General features: G+C 37.9%; 1 protein-coding gene across 3 annotated transcripts in view; it reads right to left on the bottom strand.

Annotated features, from left to right (window-relative positions):
- Window positions 1–16,743, bottom strand: part of WDR33 (WD repeat domain 33) — a 52,060-nt gene that overhangs the window by 16,276 nt on the left and 19,041 nt on the right. For 2 of the 3 annotated variants that reach the window (XM_010160759.1, XM_010160760.1), the window contains exons 7-12: window positions 2,813–2,939; window positions 2,093–2,247; window positions 1,879–1,957; window positions 1,245–1,355; window positions 401–495; window positions 165–173 (exon numbers count right to left, since the gene is read on the bottom strand). In XM_010160759.1, coding sequence (XP_010159061.1) covers window positions 165–173; window positions 401–495; window positions 1,245–1,355; window positions 1,879–1,957; window positions 2,093–2,247; window positions 2,813–2,939 — 576 coding nt within the window. The remainder of the gene's footprint in view (window positions 1–164; window positions 174–400; window positions 496–1,244; window positions 1,356–1,878; window positions 1,958–2,092; window positions 2,248–2,812; window positions 2,940–16,743) is intronic. The other variant, XM_010160758.1, reaches the window with a different exon arrangement.

Below are 16,743 nucleotides of genomic sequence, written 5' to 3'. Positions count from 1 at the left end.
CAGTTCTAATATTTTAGTCAAGTTCAATAATTTGAAAGGTTTTCCTGCTGTAGTTCAGGACTGTGGGAAGTCTTGAAGTCACATGAAGTTTTCAGGAAGAAAAGTGAACTGGAGATAGTCAGAGGGATAGTCAACCTTCCTGTGATTGACAGAGCAGGTCTTACCTCCTGGAGCTGTGGAAACAAAGGAAAACTCATTGTTGGAATGGTTATCACTGATAACACGGACACAGTATGATCATCCTCATAAAAAAAAAAAAAAACCTTTATCTAGGTGAGCACTGATACTTTGATCCTGCTTCATTGTCTTACCCAGAAGCTGCACTCCAGCATCAGCCAAAAACCTAAGGCTTGTTCCTGACCCCACCCTCTTTCTTCCATACTGAGGGACATCACCTTACCGTATTCCACACCATCCTCTGACATCCCAGGCAGCAGATTCAAGTTGTAACGATCTCGCATTTTATCTCCAGGCCGATTTCGAGTCCAAAACTTGCTGTCAAAAGGACGTTATAGGGTATCAATAAAGAGTCAAGAGTATTAACTATTTTCAGTCTAATTAGTTTGTTCTTTCTTTAAATTTTAGCATGCTGTTTTGAGTACCTAAGGATTCAACTCTTAAATCGAGTTCAGCACTAGATCTGAACATTAGGTGTGAGGTTCAAACAAAAAATAAAACCCCAACAATTATCATATTGAATTATAGTTACAATTCAGAAGATACTTCAAAGTGTAAGGGGCATGAGTACAGGGCATCAACATCAAATCCTGAACAGGCAGTGATATTTCTAGTTCATTCCAAAAACTTCTTGCTCATTTCAAATATATTCTTCATACACAACGAAACTTGACAGTACACACATCCACACACAGAGATTTACTCCATTCATAAAATGCTCCATGTTTACAGCAGATTCAACCCAAAAGCACAAACTATGCACCTTCAAACACATCTGCAACATGACAAGACGACATGACCAGCAGATGAGTTGTCCAAAAAAAATGCTGTGGAAATGAGAATATTTCTTCAGCATGAAATGACAATTATTTTGTTAAAATTCTTCAGAAGATTTGAAAGCTCACACAACCCCAAAATCCTACTATTTTTTAAGGCTTCCTTAGATGAAGGACAAGAGGTTAAACTCTATCCCAATCACCCCAATCCATCCTTTGTTCACTGATGCCATGCACCTTTCAAATGTATATACACGCCCTCGGATATTTTATTTAAATACTTGAAAATACCTGGTGTGATCATTTGAGCCTGAACAGAGAATGTGTCCAAGGGGATGCCATGCCAGACTCCAGATCATGCCCTCATGGGCCATTTCCATTCCACCAACCTCCTTCTCAACCCTGATGCATCAGTAAAAAAAAAAAAAAAAAGGTTATCACACAGGTGACTCTCTGCTGCAGATGAAATGCAAAACTTTTGCTACTTAGCTGTTCCTCTTCCTCTGGCCCATATTTTGCTAAACTTAAGCCTCTGTTATTTTTCTACTGGGTGAACTGATTGTCCTCAGTTGCTCTTAATAGGGAATTCAGTTATGTAGGGACTTTCTAACTGTATATTTAGAAGCAAAATTATTCCACCATGTCAGAATAAGCTCTAAGAAACTAGGAGCTTCCACCATTCATCACGCTCTCAAAAAAAGACTATTTCCTGTGCAAGCAACTATATCCTTTAAAATACATCTGTACAGAAAAACTTATGAAGTGAAGCATGTTCACAAACATCCTCAGGTGTAAAGAAAAACTATACCATAAACACGCAAGTTAAATACAAATCCAAAAGGTGAAAAGTCTATTTTATATTTAGTATAGTAACTTGCATATCTAAGCAACATCTTTCCGATGTGCTGATGAAAATACCACATACCCAACATGCCAGAACAACAAAGAGCCATCAGATCCTCCACTGGCAAACAGCCCTTCATGAACAGGATGCCAGGCCACAGCTGAAATACAAAATAAGGCACAATCAGAAAGCGTAACGCTAGGATTTCTAATTAATGTAAAAAAAAATATTCAAAACTTTTCATTTTTAATTCAAATTTACTAACAAAAATCCACAAAACGTAAGAAATTCTGACCTGTGGCCTCCTTCTTGTGACCTCTGAAGACCTGAAGTTCTTCTTTCAGATTACGAATGTCAAAGAGCTTACAGAGATGGTCACGAGAAGCTGTTAGCAGCCAGTTGCCATTCAGATTCAGTTTCACCTCCATCACTGTGTTTTTATGAGCGTGTCTACAAACAGAGAAACAGAAAGACTGTTCAGTTACTGATTTCTCAGACACTAATAAAACACGGTAAATTACCAGTCCCAAATATTCAGGTCAGTAACAAAGTAGTTCAGGCTACCAAAACAGAATACAGTGGCCTTCTGTGCAAAGGCCCTATACCTTAATCCCATTCTTTTGTACTTCAGAGCAACTGGCAGCGTGCACTGAGACATTATTCAGCTACTGTGCATGTCTCTACTGCAGCCTAAGTATTTTTTTTTATCAGACAGGCAAAACACCTCATTGGTGTTTCCATATCTCAATTCTGTTTTCCAAATGAGAACTGTGTGACTAGCAAGTCTATGAAAATGGAGAAAATAAGGCATGTTCAAGTGAAAATTTTCCAAGCGTAGATGACTTCATCTAACCTGCAGATTTTCTGGCACAGCTAAAGCACTAGCTTTCTATTTGAAGCAATTGTGTATGGCCGAAATGATGTAAGGCAAAAAGCTAAGAATTAAAAATAAAAGAAAGATTTTATGAAGTTAGCTTGTATTTGAGCGTATCAACATCAGTGGGCAAGAACTTACAGTGTGGCAAGGCTCTGGCCAGTCTTTGGATCCCAGAATTTGATAGGCTGTTGGCTGTCTTTACTTCCCGATACAACTAATCCCTTTGTTGGATGCCAGTCAACACATTTCACGTCTGCTCCATGTCCTGATAAGAAGATAAAAATGTCTCATTTTGAGATTTCACAGACACTGAAAAGAGGCATACACCTTGTAACTGTAAAACTGAATGAAAGACATCACAGAGCACAGGTCACAAAACACAACCAAACTAAATAAACACTCTTACGAGTTATTAAGGTTGCATTCCTTCCCACTAATCACTGGGAGCAACTTCTCAGATTACGCCCTCAAACCAAACTCACTTCAACACAAAAAAGTCTGTAAGAAGTTTCTGCTCAAACAGGTACTTTTATTTAGGCTTTGGCCCTATACTATTGCACAATATTCTAAACCTAACACTGACTGTATGAAGGTGGTAAAGGAAAATAACACTGTGACCCTTCACTTCCTGTGAAATACTGTAAAAATGAAAGGCAAATACATATTTATTCCTATCCTATCACTACCACCCTTGGCTGTTCTGTCAGAAAATAAGCAAAAGAAATTAAATTATGGATCTGAAAACTAAATTAGCATATGATCAAAAGAAATCTTATGAGATGCAACCTCTTATCAGGTCAGAGGAATTCAGGTTTTTCTAACACTCAGGAGTTAGTTAAGAAAAACCCTCGTGGTATCATTTAATTTTAAACAGACCGACTGACCTTGACGGAGAATCAGTGCTGCTCAGATGATCTAAAATCTGCTAAGATATGCCTGTTCTTGCTACGCAACAAAATGAGGTTTCTGAGCTGCATTATTGGGATTTAGAGAACAAATAACACATGATAATTTCATTCTCCAATCCCTCCCTGTGCCAGTCCACTTCAAGGAAAAGCCAACAGTTAACACAATGCCAGAAAATGAGGCAGCATGCAGTAACTAAAGAAAAAAGCAAGATGAGAAGGGAAAGGCTCTCTACAACATAAAGGCACTGAAGTTATAAAATGGCATGGAAGAATGGTAGCATGTTCCATCGTAGACAAAGAGTTCCCATCAAAGTCAGACAGCTCCCACAAGTACTGCTTTGCTACATGGAACACAAAAGTTGAAGCAGCACAAGCTGTCTTGATATAGGCCTCAATCTGACATTAAAAATTAATATCAGTTGAAATTTTCCTGAGGCCACAGAAAAATCAAATTAGAATAAGCAATATACTTCTATCTTAAAATAAAAGCAAAATGTTAACACATAAAGCACTCTCCACCAAATCAGTGCAACTTTCATCCTCTCCAGAGGAAAGGACAAACAGGGATGAGATTTTTGACCCAAAAAGAAATTAATACAGCTTTGGTAAGTATATGGGGAACAACTTGTAAGGACTGATGGATGATACGGATGAAGGAACCTAACCCTCCTCCCCCAGCCAGAGCAGGCAGAATCGCCCTTGGAATATGCGGGGTCTCAGGGAAGAACAGGATGCTCAAGTTGCCACTACAAATGTGCTCACAAGTGACAGCTCTGTGACACGAAGTGACAGAGTTTGAGATCTATTGTTTCCCTTCTCTCTGGCTCCTGCGATGCAGAAAGAAATGAAAGGCACTGCCTGTCTGGATTTGCTTGGACTAATTTCGCAAGCCTTGCTTCAGTGTTCATTTGTGAGGAATGATTCAGCCAGTAGCAAGAGAGAAAGCTCACTCCATAGTGAAAGGGAACTCATGCTTGCAGATCTTCAGCTGAGGATATTCTGTAGGTACTTGTTAGCCTGCATCCCCCAGGGAAAGACAGGGGATTTTAATTCAAGGGTAACAATAGGCCCTTATAAAGAAACGTTCCATTACAGTTAATAACTAGCTGAACTGTATGAAAAGAATACTTGAGTACTATGATACATATAAAAAACCACCAGCAAAACCATAAAAACACTCTCCCCACATGGACTGGAATTACACTGGCCTTGCTGCTCCTGAAATAAAGAGAATTAGTAATGGAAGAGCGCTGAGAGACAAAGGGTTACCCCGTTTGGCCAGTAAGACTGCATCCAGAAAATGAGTTATGCTGGTGCAAGACCCCTGCTGAAAGACAGCTCATCCTGTGCAGGGCCTGATTTAGGCTCGAAAGGAGAGAGCTAACCCGAGTTAACCAGCTCAAATAAGTACCCTAAGGCTTAGAGTGGGAAATCCTGTTCAAGTTCAGAGCCACACTCAAACACGGTAACTGAAGCACCATCCTCTAAGTCTTCCAAAGAGAGCGACAGTGATGAGACAGCACAGGATTGAAGGGCTCCGCAGAAGGCCGGTTTGATAGTCACTACCCACCAGCCCCAGGCCACAAAGCTGGAAGGCTGTAAAAGATGCTAGGACACTCAAAACTTGTCAATGGAGCAGAAAACTCATTAGCTACTTATCAGCAGGCTTTTGACCATCATCAGCACATTACAGCTGACCACTGGGCTCAGAAGAAATTCACCAAGTTTAAAACCATAACCGTTTCAAAGAGAGAGAACTGACATTTCCTGCAGAGAGCAATCTTTCAACCAGTGTGCTCTGGACTGCAGTAATAGTGGGGGGAAACTGGGACTCTCCTTTGTAATCTAATCCAAACAATCTATCCTGCCCTCAAGAGGCATCTCTTAGACAAAGCTCAGCACTACATGGGATCACCCATATATACTTAGATATAGGTTCCTAATGCAATGAAGCTTCCTCGAGAGATGCTACAACAAAGATGATTTAAGTAAACTATTCCCAACATATGAACTAACTCAGAAGAATTACATATGATAACCAACACAACAGAACAGTATCATCTAATCAGACCTTTTTTAACATCATGTGTGTTTGTGGTTGTTTTGTTTTTGGTGGTTTTTTTTTTTTTTTAACTTGGAGCAATTAACACTCTATATTGTTTTTCCTTTTTTCTGCTGATAGATGTACATGGTACTATCTGTATTGAGACAGATGATGCAGAAAATACCTTTAAAATAAACTCAAGAGAAAAAGAAGCCTGGTAGATTTTCCTTCACAGTTGTTTTCAGTTCTTAGTTCTAGGCTGAGACCAAGGAATCAAACTCTCCCCTGGTACAGAACCCCTGCCATCCATCCCCACGCTCAGAAAACCTTAACTCATGCAAATCTCTGTAGTTTACCTCCCTTGTTTGCTGACTCTAAATAGCCTTTTCTCAGTAACTTCAACAATCACACAGAAGTGTCTGATCTTGGAAAACGTGGATGGGAATTCCTCCCCGAACAAGGCCTGCACCCTTTCAGCACCGAGTCCCTGTCTGTAAAAGGCATAGATGCTACATCATTTCCTTGTCTTGTTGGGACGCTTTATGGGCAAGTGAATTGAAATGTCTGAATTTCTAAATCCTGGCAATGGAAGGCCTATAACAAACTGAAATGAACGACTGAAGGTAAAGAGTTTTGATAAACGGAACTTGTTCAAAATAATAAGTTAACATCCCAGCATAAAACAGCATACTAGCACTTGTCAGTTGTACTCGGTACTATTTTGTATAACCTTTCAAAAACCTGCAGGGGAAAAAAAAAATCAAAACAAGCATATGTAGACTCTTTAAAAAGTTCAGATACAAAAGTATTTCTCTAATAACACTTTTCATATGCACAATACATTTTTTAACTGAGTGACTGTAGTCACAACCCAGTTAACTAAAATACAGATTGTTAATACTTCCAGCCAACTTATGTGAAGGGTTGTTATTTAAAAGACACTGAACAGAAATATTGGTTGGTGAAAGGCATAACTAGGTGTAATAAATAAGGTTACGTGTATTAATGTTTGATCAAATTCAGCATGTGACAAGTCCAGAAAAGTCCACGTAAATTAAGGACTTGATTTTTTTCCCCTCTGACTAATTTCTGCAGGTATGACTTAGTGAATGTAACATATGGTGTAAAAAGTTTTTGGACCACTTTTTATTACTGTCTATAACATATCTATATATTTTATAATGCAACTGTGCATAAACTATCAATTATAGATACATCAGGTTTACTGCTGTAGCTAAATTTTGTCCTATTATATCCTTACCCCTAGGAATGACCTGCATTTCGAAGCCACATAAATTGGAGAGAGGACTTTACGATGATATTACAGGATTTCTAGATCCTTTCCCAGCAATTATTTGGATGTAAATGAAATCGGAGCATCTTCTTGTACTTTAACATCCATGTTGCAAAGAAAACAGATGTTTGTAACTACAGATATTTTAAAGAATGAGCAGAATCGTTTAAGTGCAACAATATTGCTTCTCATTTAGATCGAATTCTATTTGTGTGGATTTTTTTTTAAGGACTCATGGTTCTCTTACGCTGTTTTAAATGGGGAGTAAACAGAACTGCGTATCCTCCACTTGAATTGGTCGGACTTGAAGCCTTTTCATCACCAGACAGTAATATTCACCTTCCTGTAACCTATACCCCCAAATTAACAGAACACCTCTCAGGAGAGCAGGCCCATTGTGAGGACCATCTCCAAGGGATCTGCAGAGATATCAAGTCTTACTACCATTCAAGCTAAGGTTCACCTTAGCTAAGGGGGGGTGGGGGGCAGGAGGGAAGGTCTGCAAGTCAAAGATAATGGAAAACAACTACATCAGCAGAAAGATGTTCCGTGTTTTCTACATAATTCCCTTCAACTTCGTTGCTTCCCGCCTACTAGTCATATTGGATTATTTTGCCCATTCCATTTTTACGGAAGGCTTTAAAAATGTTATCTGATGGTTATCCATTCCCCTAGCAATTTCTTGCTTCTACATAAAGCTCACTTAGGAACAAAATACCTTTTATCTACTGGAACCTACATGCAGGTACTGTTTTGATAACACCGACCAGTATAGCAGTAAGGATAAAATATATTTTCATTCCAGTAATTTAGTGTTCTTTGCCCTACCACATTATATGAACTATACCCCTCCTGAAAGCCATCCTATAAGCTCTTTCACTTCCTATTCTCCACTCCAAGAATGAGTTCTGCAGAAACCCTCTGTCTACAGATACACAGCATGCCTTTTCTTTTTAGCATAATGTGGGAGGTCAGGGAGTAAGAAATTAAGGGAAAAATTTCCTTCAGTCTTCAACAGATTAAGAACGTTTCCTGTCATACTTTAAGACCTGTTCCATATACTGTTTTATTTTCCTTTATTTGCTTACTATCTCTGGTAGTTTATTAAACATGGCATCCAGGGAGACTGCTAGAGTTTTAATCTACCTACAGGGAATGTCTCTTAGAAAATCACTATTCCTCTAAACCACCAGAATGGGATATAACTAAACCTTGTTTACAGCGTCTTTTTTTTTTTTTTAATACAGTTCTATTATCATACCAAGTTATCTTCCCAGACAAAAGCTCTTACAGCAGGTCAGTTAGTTTTTATCATCTGTGAAATCAGAATGTTAAAAACGTAATAATCAGTGAACACTAATGGAACAGGTGTGGGTAAACAAATGGGTTCCCACAGGATTACCTGGAACAGGTAATCAGCCCCCATATGTGTTTTCCATAAATGAGTTTAGAATTTGTATGTGTTAGGTCCAACCGAACTTAACACCACCCAGACTGAATTCTACAAAATCCTAAGGCGCTAGCAAGAAAAAGTTTGAACCTAATGCAAGTTGCATGCTTGCACAGCTTGTGCAGCTGCCAGTGCAGAGCAAAGAATCCTTGCAGTACATGTAATTACCAGTAACGACATGCAGTGATCCAAATTCATTACAACTGCTGAAATGCAACGGTAGGGTCTTCTGTAAGGGCTTACAGGAAGGGAAGAAAGCCGGCTGGGTTCCAGCGTATGTGGGAACTGGGTCATGCAGGGTTCCGTCTTTGACTAATGAGACTGCTCACATGTTAAAGTGAATGTTTAAATTCTTCAGTGAATTGAAGGCAGAATGCTGAGCAACTTCCAAAGCTGAAATGCATTGCTTTGAACAGAAACACCTGAAAATGTCTCACGTTTTAGATTTGTGGTGTCAGGTTGAGGTTTTTTCCCCTCCCTTTTAAATCGAGTATGTTCATGCTAGACTCTACTGACACTACAGAGATACCTTTCCTTTTAGACATATTTGCTTTTTCTTAACTCCTGAATTTATTTTTCAGCATTATCACTACCTACATCCCATCAGGTCATTTCCTGTATATGCTGAAAAATCTATAGGAGACAAAACACACTTGACAGCAGGTTGTACAAAAGCACAGTAATGGAACCAGCATCTGTACCATGCTAAGAGCTGTTCAGCATTCTCTCAGAACGCGAGAACGATATGAAAATAATTTAAATATGCATGTTTCACAATTTCTAATCGTAAGACATAGTTCAATCCTATCTAGATTGATCAGATAATTATCAACAGAAAGTTACTTTAGTATGTAAATGTATTATGACATTTTCTCTAATTAGCTAACGTGTCCAGATTTTCTAACTTACCACCTATGTGATGCTGCTTTAAAACACAGAATAATGCTTAGTGCAATACTGTAGTCAATATTTCTAATTAAGAAGTCATTATTAATCTTAAACAGAAAGCCATCAGGAAGCTAAGAGACAGCTCAAGAGAAATGACAGGAAATTTAGGATAGAAAGTGTAAAAGGGGAAAATATACCACATTAAAACTGTCCAACACTTTCTTATTCAATATATACATGCTAGTACTTAGCAGTATTGGCAGCTGAATTCAAGGACAAAGGCACATTTTTGTCACAGAGTTAAATTATTTATGAAAAGCAGACTGGATTCTACTTCGCACTTTTGGGCACAGTTATTAAAATTCTCTTAGCATATAACTTAGAATTCTTTTGCAGGTATTCATCAGAGAATTAAGAGAGTTTTTTCAAATTGCAAAAGGTAGAACCCCCTTTTTTTTTCCTGGTTATGTTATCTGTAAAGTAGCTGGGACTAGATGTTCTTTTCTGTTCAAAAATTAGCCAGCCTACTTCGAAAGCAGCAACACACTTGCTTTTCATTGACAGAAAATATTTATTTGCAATAGTATTTACATTTAGTGATATTAAAAATAAATGTTGTACAAGAAATGTTAAAAATGAACAGCAATTGTAAGAAAAACTGTCATGCTTCATAATATAAACAGCTGACAGAAGCCAAAAAACCACTCAGAGAGAAACTGTCCCACAATTTTCGATTGCTTGTTCGTATACTGGATCTGAAACAGTTTCCACTGACTTTAAGGAGTGTTTACTGTCTTAAACCATCAGACAAGACCAAATTCTAGTTTAACACAGCATGGCAATTACTACATAATGCCATATAGAAAAGGGGAGATTATAGCTATGTCCAGGAACAGAACTGGTGGTCCTTCAAGGGAAGAAAAAGTGTGAACTTTAAAGATGAGAAATTCAATTACTTTGTCAATCATTAGACAGCAGTTACCATAGACTTGTGGTTTGATATCTGGGTACAGAATCAGTTTGCTGGGCAGCATGTTTTCTTGCAAAAACAAAACAAAAACCATCCCCAAAAATCGTGAGCTTTCACGTGAAGATGTTGCAGTCAAGTCCTCCAAACATGAACTAGACAAGTGTTCTGGAGTCTGCTCATAGCCTGTACCATCAACTTTTAAAAGCAGATGAATCTGATTAGAATGTCAAATAATTTGAAGCCTCACAATGACAGTTTATCTCAAAAGTAACTAACTACTGCTCAGTCAGAACATACACTTGTATTTTATGAATCAAGAACAAAGTGGGGCATGTGTTAAAAACTGGTGCCTGAAGCTAAGCTTCTGACAAACAGTGTAATTTTAAGATGCACTGATCCTAGACTAGCTTCAGTGAGGTTTTTTTAAACAAATACCTAAGAAACTAGTTTTATTCATTAATTATTGAAAATGTTGACTGGTGTGTTCACTTGCTGTCATCAAGATGTCAAAATCCCCAGCCTTTCCACGTGCAGACTTTCATCAAGCCTTTGCCTGTGACACAACACACAGCAAAGCCAAAGTTTGCTATTTTTACGGAATACTACAATAAGTAACGGAAAGAAGGAATGTCAAAACCAAAGGTTTGATTTAGACATGTTTTTAAATTAACTTGAAGCTAATAAAGAAACTTTGGTGCAGCCTAAAATTTAGTGGAAGGAGGGAGAAGGAAGGAAAACAAGGAGGACACTACAGAACTCAGTCCCAGCTTGCTTCAAGCACTGTGCTCTGATTGCCATTTCAGACAAGGCCATTTCAGTGGTAGAGTCAAAATACTTAGTTCCCAACTCAGGGAATAGAAACACATATTTCCAGAAAAGTTAAGAATAAACATCATTATTAATTTTCAGTCCTTACTTCCTTTAACATCCTGTTGGATGTTCATTAAAGTTCTGCTGGTGATTATGGCTGTTGCAAGAGAAAAGCACAGTCCAAACGCCTAGTTTAGAGGTTAACCTAAGTTTCAAACCACTGCCTGGCCACACAAGTAGCGACTACTCTCAGCAAGCTGATAACTCCTAAGAAAAAATTTCGTGGATCCCAGCAAAAAAAGTTACAAGGAGTCTTTTTATACCCTTACTCCCAAGTGAACCTACAATTTTTTATTAAAAACACCCAACACAGAAGGACTACCACGATCTTTCAGTCACCTTGATCTTCCCTCACTGAAAGAATAGGTTTCAATGTGTTTTTATGGTTAGGACTACAGGGCAGGATCCTATGTTTTTACATGCTATTGAGAGAAGAGGTACTATCAACTCTCTCCTCTACAAGACAAGTACATGGCTGTCTCTAAGAGTAATGTTCACCTGGTCAGTCACAGAAGAACACTTGTCCAGCCAGCTTCTCACCAAGGGACAGCAAGTTTACAGGAAAAACCAAAAAACCTATTCAAACTACTTCTGACAGCCAGTTTACCAAGCCAGAACAACCTGTAAGTATGAGTCTATCATAATTTTAAGCAAATAAATAACTAGATTAGGTACACAGAAGTTAGGAAAATATTTTCTTTGGTTCTAGGGCAAATACTGCATGAGCACCTGCCCTCAGTAATAAGTGAATGGCAGTTGGGCCAGGGGTGGGGCAGGGGAACAACAGAGAGATTATCAAATTTTGGACAGACTCTAGCAAAATATTTCTGTCAGTCAATAATCCAGGCAATTAACAAGTATGAGAGATCCAAAAAGGGATATGCAGATAGAGGCCATTTAACTTGTTCTTGGCATTTTACAAAACAACCAAGACAGAGCACTAGGAAGCAGCAGGTCTACTGAATTAAACCGGTGGCAAAAAGCAGAGCCAATAATATTGGCCTAAGCTACAAAACACTACTCTCTCTATTCAGAGGTGAAGCTCAGCAGACTGAAGAAGTTTCATCTCCAGCACAAGGGACCAATTTTCAAGCAAATGAAATAAGAAACGGTGGTAAATTATGAGGACAGAAACACACACAATGAGCACATGAATGAAAACAGGAAAAAACCCCACCATGTAATATCATTGTGACTTACAAACGTGTCTAATCTAGTGGTGATCTTGAGGCTAATGAAAAGAAACAACAAAACAAAACCACAAACAAAAAAACCCAGTACAAAAAAGTAATTAAAATGCAAGAGTAATAAAATTATTTGAATATAGTGTTACAGAAACATAATAGAGCTAATACCTTGTATTGCAATTTCAATCATGCAGCAAAGAAGAGCTGAGCTCGGGTGAGAGAGAAACAAGGAACGTTTTATCACAGTCTTACTTCAAATTTCTGCACCATCAGTGCTCTTAGTTCCTCTTACTCTCCTGTGCTTTCCTATATCACCACCACCACATCTGCAGACTCAGTTCTCTTTCCTGACACCCATTAATTCTGAAATTTCAGAAAATATTTTTGTCTTTGAAGTTTAAAAGATAACACTCAAGTCCCTATTTAGGTAGAGGAACCCAAATACTTTGTATTTCTGCCTCAGTTCTAAAAATAGGTCCCCTATTAAGCAACTGTTTTGTAGAGTGTGGCTGTATAAATATCTATAAAGCTCTCTAAAATACCATGCATCATTTTAAATTCCACAAGCACATGAATGGATTAAATAGTAAAGCTCTTCACATGTGATCGAAGAGAGAGACAGGGAAAAATACGGTGTTAAAAACTTACCAGGGGTTTTGGGCGATAAAACCTAACAAAGAAAGGGAGAGATGTCAACAGGAAGAAATGGGGTAACACAATCCAAAGAGTACTTAAATAACCCGGATATATCAAAATCAGAGGAAAAAAAAATATGGAGAAGATGTAAGACAACATACATTGTTATGAGAAGAAGAAAAGCAGAAGAGCCCGTGACCAGTCTAAGTGGCGTTTCAACCAGGAAGTGCTGGTAACAATCCATGGAAAATGCTGTTCTCAGATTCATTGACTAATGTCAAAAAAGTAAATATGAACAAAACAAGTGACATTTGATTTAAACTGCGGGGGAAAAAAATACTATTCTTCTTCATGTAAAAAAAAAAAAATAGGTGTGAAAACAGGTTTCCTATGAGAACATATGAAGGGACTGTTCTTTCAAGATCAGAATAGAGAACACAAGAATTACACAGGCCCCATCACACCACATTACGGATAGACCGAGTATTTCTTTGAACCCTGTGCCTCCTGAAATGACTACCAGGTAGATTTTTTCACTGCTGACTTCAAAGGAATAAAAACATCAGAGAAGACATGAATATTGTGCTGGCATTAAGTGTGGCATTTCCCCTTGTGATGCAGACCATGACTGAATTTGTATCTCAATCTGCAGGTACATGCTCTCAGCAGCGTGTTACAAATTTCCACAATAAGCATAAAGGAGTGATGCAGTGGGTTGCAGGAAAGTATCCTAAGAGCATACTGCAGTTAACTGCAGTGTAACTTCTCACGAATTAAGCAGAATTTCAATTAAAAAAAAAGTTGATAAGAACAGGACAAGTTTCTCCCTAGAAGCAGAAAAACCTTCAATTAAAATGCCCCATCTACACCTGGAGCAAATAAATCCTGGATGTTATTGCATACCCCTCCACGTTAGCACCAGAAACATTGTCCAATATTTCAAAATGAGAATTTTCCAATTAATGGATAGAAAAAAAACCCACTTTGTTATTCAGAAATCTTACACTCCCAAGGAAAAAAAGTTACTGAAATTCTTTTTACAGTAAGGTATTAAAAAAGCGTTTAAAAAGTTTACACAAAACTCTACAAAATATGTGAGCCCAAAATTCTAGAAAAATACATAAAAAGTCAAATGACATGGACTAAAGAATCCAAGAGAGCGAATGCTGCTCTATTCATAAGTGTAGCCATGAGAAAAAAACAATTCAGGCCATCTCCTCAGCAATGCTGAGAAAAACACTCTTAAATTTTGCTGAAACAATGATCTTGCCTGCAGTATTTTAACTTGTCTTCTTTGTTACAAGACTAGTACAGAAGCAGTAATATCAATACTAGAGTTTCTAACTGTTACTATTCTGGAAAGAAAAGTTGAAAATATAAACAAATTACCTATGGGACCTTTTTTCCCTGGGTTCTGGAGCATGTGTTATATGAAAACACCACAAAGATACCTCCAATCATGCAAATAATCTGTAGTTGTGTAAAAATGTGAGCTCAAACCACCGAAGGAAAATGCCAACTACATAACTGATATAAACCAAAAGGCAAGAGAGAAGAAGTGTTTACTGGGCAGGTATGATTCAGAAAATCTTTCCTAAGGAAACTTTACATTTCTCTCAATGCTTTCTGCAGCAGCTTTTAAAATTTCTAACCTTACACACATCAAAAGAAAGGAAATGTAAAATATCTTTCCAGTCTCAGAAATGTAGAAACCAGTCAACAATAACAATGAACTGGGTCCGTATATGAAACTACCGAGAGACAGAAGAGAAAAAGCAGTGTTTTTGGGGAAATGGCTTATGTTTGCAAAATGACAAGAAGATCAAAGTAAGTAGGTCAAGCAGGTAAATAGTGAGGGAAAAGTCAACACCAGTAAAAGGTTGCTATCCTGGCCCCTGAGTGGAACTGAACTGTGCTCTTCAAATGAAACACATTTTACAACGCTGTCTGTGCTGTGTAGAAATAGCTGAGGGATGGAAAACCACAGTATTTTTCTAGGAAGTTGGACTTCAGAAATCTTCTGTAAAATAAATTTGCTGATAAATCGAGACAGTGACTGTGGGAGAGGTAGCAAAGTCTCCTTTCACTTGCACAGATAAATCCCCACACCTGGTCTCATTCAAATAGTGACAGAAGCAGAGACCAAAAAAGATGACTCATGAAAGATGGCATCACTTCTGTTTCAGAAAAGGCTATGTAAGAGCATGCCATCGCTACTGAAGCAACCATTGATGAAACCGAAAAAAGCCACAAGTGTGTGTGTCGGCAAAATGATGCAAGATAACAGTTCTGCCAAATTTACATTTTGATTTTTAATGTTATTGTTAATACAGCAACCCTGTTATTTGGGAGCAAAGAGCATTTTTAACCTTAAAAAGTTAACAAAAAGAAAAGGAAGCTTTAAACAGGTGTAATCCCATGTCAACAGTTTATTTTCAGTGCAAGTTAAAATACAGTTATTGCTTTAGTACACAGAATACACCTTCATTAGACTAGTCTCTATTTTTAGAATACATATTCCCTTGTGAATTATCTGCTGCTAGAAGATGCAGTTTTACAAGCGTCAACGTGTCATGAATGTGATCAACTGCAACACAAGCACTACATCGGAGAAAAAGGTACAGCAGGCTGAGAAACACCTGCCTTTAAGAACAACAGATTCTTCACCTGTTGGAGACTGACCATTAATCATTTATACTCCATCAGCAGTATCCTAACCTCCTCAAGACAGCACATCGATGAGGCTGGTTGTGCCTTTGTACCACAGCATCTTTCACAGAAAAGAAAGCACTAGGGGTTTGAAGTTCTGACATGACATCTGCAGTGAGATGCACTATGCACGACAGATACTTTCTACGGCAAAATAAGCAGCAAAACTCGTTATTCCTGCTATCGTGTACAAACCAGTAAACTTTTACAAAAGTTATAGTAGTTTTTAAATAAGTATGTGATTTATGTATCATTCATCCGTGTTATGAGAAGTCTTTTCTACTACTGAGCGAACGAGGAGAAACTTTTTTTTGCGAGGGAGAGATTTTCTACAAGATCAGTGCCATTCACCACCTTTCACTACCAGATTATTCATTCAGACTTAGTGGAACTAGAATTACGACACAACGAGGAGTCAGTAGAACTTGTGACCAAAATCATCAGGGTTACCAGCTGCTACCTGCACATGTCCAGTTCACAATAACTGGCATCAAAGAGTCATGGACTGTAATAAACTGAAAGTTAATTCACTTTTCACTCCTAAGCTGGAGCCATCCTTTCTGCACAAGGATGGCAGAGAGTAGACACATGAGGAAAAACATTCTGATACTCTTCATGTCTAGAAAATGCAAAATGAATTTCTAAGATTTTTAATATGGCACTTCATATTAAAAGTTCAATTTTAATTCTAAAATAAAATTCCCCGAATTGTTAAGGTTTAAATATCACTACTCAGCTGTGTTTGTTAGATACTTCTGATAATTGCTGCTCTAAGAAATCCTTCCAAGTATTTTTCAGGAAAACCTGTGTCATGCCTATTCCTTACTTGCATTTTGGTATCTTGCGAAATAAAATAAAAACCTTATTCAAATACCAACATTCTATTCGAATGTGTTATTAATCTGGTCAATAAAATATTTTTCAATGGGTTAAAGACAACTTCTGGTATTTCTACTAAATTTCTGTGGAATAAACCACCATTATTTACAACCCTCTTTGAACGTCAGGAGAGTGCTATGGCTAGCTACATGCTGCAGTGACAATACCCGACAGGGTAGAGTTCTGCAGAAACTAACGCAACTTTAACCACTGTGCACAACATAGGCTTAACTG

Source organism: Eurypyga helias, unplaced genomic scaffold (assembly GCF_000690775.1).
Source record: "Eurypyga helias isolate BGI_N326 unplaced genomic scaffold, ASM69077v1 scaffold22161, whole genome shotgun sequence".
In the NCBI taxonomy this organism is placed as follows: domain Eukaryota; kingdom Metazoa; phylum Chordata; class Aves; order Eurypygiformes; family Eurypygidae; genus Eurypyga; species Eurypyga helias.
Note: the sequence above shows the minus strand (reverse complement) of the source record. Positions and strands in the feature narration are given on the sequence as shown.